The following is a 4,614-nucleotide window of genomic DNA, read 5'->3' as shown; positions in this document are numbered from 1 at the left end:
CAAGCACTGGTCTTGTTACCGAAGCTAGGCAAGCCATCGTCATACAGGCCGATTTGCCTCCTAGACACGTTAGGCAAAGTGCTGAAGGAGCTAATTTGCAGCAGGCTGGAAGCTGCTGTCGAGAAAAATGGAGGTTTGTCCCAAATCCACTTTGGCTTCACCAAGGCAAAGTCGACAATTGACGCTTTGGAAAAAGTCGTCGGCATAGCAACAAACGCCATTCAAGGATCAAGATGGAACGCCTTTAACACAGCAAGGTGGGACAAAACATTGGAAGAACTATCAACATACCGCGTCCCATATTACTCTCAGGAGATGATACGCAGCTATTTTAGAGACAGACTGATGCAATACGACACCCGCAGATGGCCCCACTACACACCAAGTGTCCGCTGGGGTGCCCCAAGGCTTAGTTCTAGGACCCCTCCTCTGGAACATCATGTACGATGACATCCTCCGACTGGAACTTCCGATCGATACAAGTATCGTCGGCTTCGCGGACGATGTGACCTTTGTAGTCGTCAGCAAGGAATTAAAGGACGTAGAGGAATCGTGCAACCACAGCATTGATCGTGTGGACCAATGGATGGCAGCTGCTGGACTCGGGCTGGCTGCCCATAAAACATTAAAGTACCTGGAAGTTATGCTAGACACGAGGTTGTCTTTTAGAGAGCACTTGGAGTACGTGCACAAAAAAGCAGCAGAATCCTGTCAAGCGCTATCCAGGATTATGCTGAACACACGAGGTCCAAAACAGAAGAGACACGGTCTTCTCATGACAGTAAACAAAGCGGTAATAATGTACGTGTCCCCCATCTAAAGCAGACCAATGGCTGTTCCAAGCTATAGCCGGAGCATAAATTCTATATATCGCCTAAGCGCTCTACGGGTCAGCTGCGCATTCCGGACGGTATCAGCGCTGGTTATCGCAGGGATGGTGCGCACAGCAGCAAGGATGCAAAGCATGGAACGATGCAAGCACGTTGGGATCGCTCATCTAAAGGACGCTGAACACATAGGCTTATCCCAAACTTGGAAGCCTGGATAAACCGCAAGTATGGAATACTTATTTTTACTTAACGCAGCCTATCTGGCCACGGACGCTTCAGGAGCTACTTGAAGAGATTCGGCCACGATAACACAGACGAGTGTTCTTGGTGCGGCAGTGGAATCGCAGAGGACTCCAACCACATCATCTTTGAATGTGGAAGGTTCTCAGCGAACAGGGAGGGCCTGGAGGACAGCTTGAGGAGACCTATCACGGTGGACAACTTGGTCAGGAACATGTTGAAGACCGCACAAAAATGGGAAGCTACCTATACTTTTGCAGCAGGAGTGATGCTGGAACTCAGGAGAGTTGAGCGCAATAGATGGAGAGCGGAGGAAGTTTAGGTAGCAACAACATGCCTGTGAAGCAATGCTTTGCGGCCGTTCCGCAATCCACGCCACCTAATCATCACGTACCCCCCTATCTACTATCTACATCATAAAGCATAAATTATTTATTATTTATATATTTATATTTGTGCAAATAAACAGAATACAAAAAAAAAACACAGACACACACACAATGGAAACGTAACACCCTTCCACCCCCTCTCCCTACCTTGCGCAAGCGACACCAACGTACTCCCCCTCCTCCTCTATGTAATCTTGCTTCCCACACAAAAATTAAAACATAAGACCTACGCCCGAAATTCGAAATTTTTGAACAGAAAGTGACATTTTTGACCCAATGTGTATATTCCTTATCCGCATGGACATAAGAGTCGGGATAGACCTTTCCGTATTTTATTAATATTTTAAGCGTACGCAGTACTATGTTCAAGTTTATGTTATATCTATTCTATAACTCTACAAAATATTTTTTTTTTATTTCAAGTCAGGTTTCTATATAGGCTATACGGTTTAGATATATTTAATTTTTTGAATACCTCGGCACAAATTTTCAACAGTTGTTATAAAAGTAAGGATATGCATTACATAAGATGAAGTGGGCAGACACTTCCACAATTTTGTCATAAAATATATTCATGAAAAACTCTTTCAGCTTTTAATATAAAATATTTGTTAGCCCGGAGAGAATCAAACTTTACTTCTTTGCAAATATTATTTACACAACATCTGAATAGGTGTACGTAATAAATTTCTAACCATTTTTAATTATTTGTTTTTATCGCACAGTAGACTTAACTTTTTTAAACACTAATATCTAATAATTGATGGAGTCAACTGTTTCAGACATCACATACTATCCAGATAAATCATCGTCATTTATAAATAGTACATGTTTTTCTCGCAAACCAATGGCACCGTTAGATGATGTTAGAAAAATGACTGTGCCAATTACTAAAAGTCAGAAACAATGTAGACGGCACCTTAACATATTTTGTAAAACATTGCAAACAAAATTTGCACGCCACATAGAGATTAAATATAGAATGGAACCAGTAAGAGAGATCAGCAGTTTATCAAAAGACAAACAGCAATGAATGAAATTGCTTGAGGGATTACGGAAAGACAAGGATGCTACTTACTATGAAGGAACTTTTAGAGTTTCACGTCAATTAAGGGAAAACTCAAAAAGAGGGCTTTGGATTTTGTGTGCTGCAATGGATGTAAAGCCTACTTACCGAAGACAACAACTCAGAATCATATTAAAAATTAATGAAGTAATATCCATAAAACAGGCAACCGAGATATATTAACCTCTGCACGAAGTGCTGCAAAAAATATTGCGAAATAAAATAATGCCTGTCCTTAATGACGTCGCCATTACTAGGACAATATTGTATGATCACCTAATTATATTGTTTAAAAATTTAGAAGCAATGAAGCACACGGAAGTACAGCATGATATGATAACAGCAATTATGCGTTATCTAAGTCGCCTTTTGATAGTAATAAAATATGTTATTTCCCCTAAATATTATGATTCTGTTAAGTCTGGAATTCGTTATGTTGCTGAGTTTGATTATATAATATTCGTTTTATGAAGCCTACTGCAGCGACAACTCTAACATGCTTGGTAAAAATAGTACATGTGCGAGAATATTAAAAGCACAGATCATAAAATATTGCGACAATAGCATAAAATATTTAGAAAAAGAAAAGATTTTGTTCAGGATCTACCAGCTAAAGCTTTGAATGAGCTAAACTAGAAATTCAACATATCACTATTAACCTCGTTATATCAGAGCAGAGTTAGCGAACTTGAGAGTCTTACTCTTAAGAGCTACAGAACTGCTCATGCAATTGGGGCTATCGACGATAGAGCTTATTCTGACCTGTATGAAGGCACCTCAGCAAAAATGAAAAACATCACCAGGGTGATTATTCGTGCCAAAAAAACCGAACATTTCCAGTGCTTATTACACCATGCGATCGGTATTGCATAGCCAATATACTCGAATATGGCAAACACACAATAAATAAACCAGCTTCTGCACTAAAGATATATTTTAGTGTGCCAAGCCCGTGGCCACTAAGAAAAGAAAATATTCGTGAGTGTCCTATCCTAGAGAAATTCGCAAATGAATGTGGTACACGTTGCCCTGAGTCCCTTTCAGGCACAGACCTGCGAAAGCAATTGACCACACATACCGCTTTGTTCAACGTTAAGGACATTCAAATTGATTATTTGGCGAGCTTAGTGGGTGATCATAAAGACATTCATAAAAATTACTATCGTGTTGCTGCCTCTGTAGCGGGGGTGACCCAAGTTTCTCAATTACTTATGTCAACAATGAACATGGAAGAGGAAAATGCTGAAATTGCAGATGCTAATCTCGAGAGTGAGTTAATTTATTTAGTATGTCTGTTGCGAAGAAAATTTTAGTAATCGCTGCAAGTTTTGGACCTGGAACTGTCATATTCGGAATACTTCAACAGAAGTTTTTCAAGTATTGGAACTTCGAAACAGTAGAAGATACATTCAGTATTTAAAAAATTAGTAATGGTTTTGGCGACCTATCCATATTTAAAATATTTTGATGGCGGGACCTCGGTCCGAGTTTATTTAAAATTAATAGATTAAAACAATCTAATTTAATACTTATATTGCTTATTTTATTTAAAGCAAAATATTAAATAAAATATTTTTCAACTGTTTATTTAAACAAGCCCGAACCTCGACCAAGCCAACATAAATATTTAAAAACATTAATTATATATATCGCCTAAGCGCTCCACGGGTCAGCTGCGCATTTCGGACGGTATCAGACGAAGCAGCGCTGGTTATCGCAGGGATGGTCCGCACAGCAGCAAGGATGCAAAGCATGGAACGATGCAAGCACGTTGGGATCGCTCATCTAAAGGACGCTGGACATATAGGCTTATCCCAAACGTGGAAGCCTGGATAAACCGCAAGTATGGAAATACTAATTTTTACTTAACGCAGCCTATCTGGCCACGGATGCTTCAGGAGCTACTTGAAGCGATTCGGCCACGATAACACAGACGAGTGTTCTTGGTGCGGCAGTGAAATCGCAGAGGGCGCCAACCACATCATCTTTGAATGTGGAAGGTTCTCAGCGAACAGGCAGGGCCTGGAGGACAGCTTGAGGAGACCTATCACGGTGGACAACTTGGTCAGGAACAAGTTGAAGACCGCAC

General features: G+C 40.5%; 1 protein-coding gene across 1 annotated transcript; it reads left to right on the top strand.

Moving 5' to 3' along the window:
- Positions 1–439: 439 nt before the first annotated feature.
- Positions 440–1,392, top strand: LOC138911571 (uncharacterized). The gene is made up of 2 exons (XM_070210951.1): positions 440–801; positions 1,086–1,392. Exons 1-2 carry the CDS (start codon positions 440–442, stop codon positions 1,390–1,392), a joined length of 669 nt encoding a protein of 222 aa, XP_070067052.1.
- Positions 1,393–4,614: the final 3,222 nt, after the last annotated feature.

Source organism: Drosophila virilis, unplaced genomic scaffold (assembly GCF_030788295.1).
Source record: "Drosophila virilis strain 15010-1051.87 unplaced genomic scaffold, Dvir_AGI_RSII-ME tig00001611, whole genome shotgun sequence".
NCBI classification, from domain to species: domain Eukaryota; kingdom Metazoa; phylum Arthropoda; class Insecta; order Diptera; family Drosophilidae; genus Drosophila; species Drosophila virilis.
The sequence above is the reverse complement of the archived record's forward strand: the minus strand, read 5'-3'. Positions and strand labels throughout refer to the sequence as shown.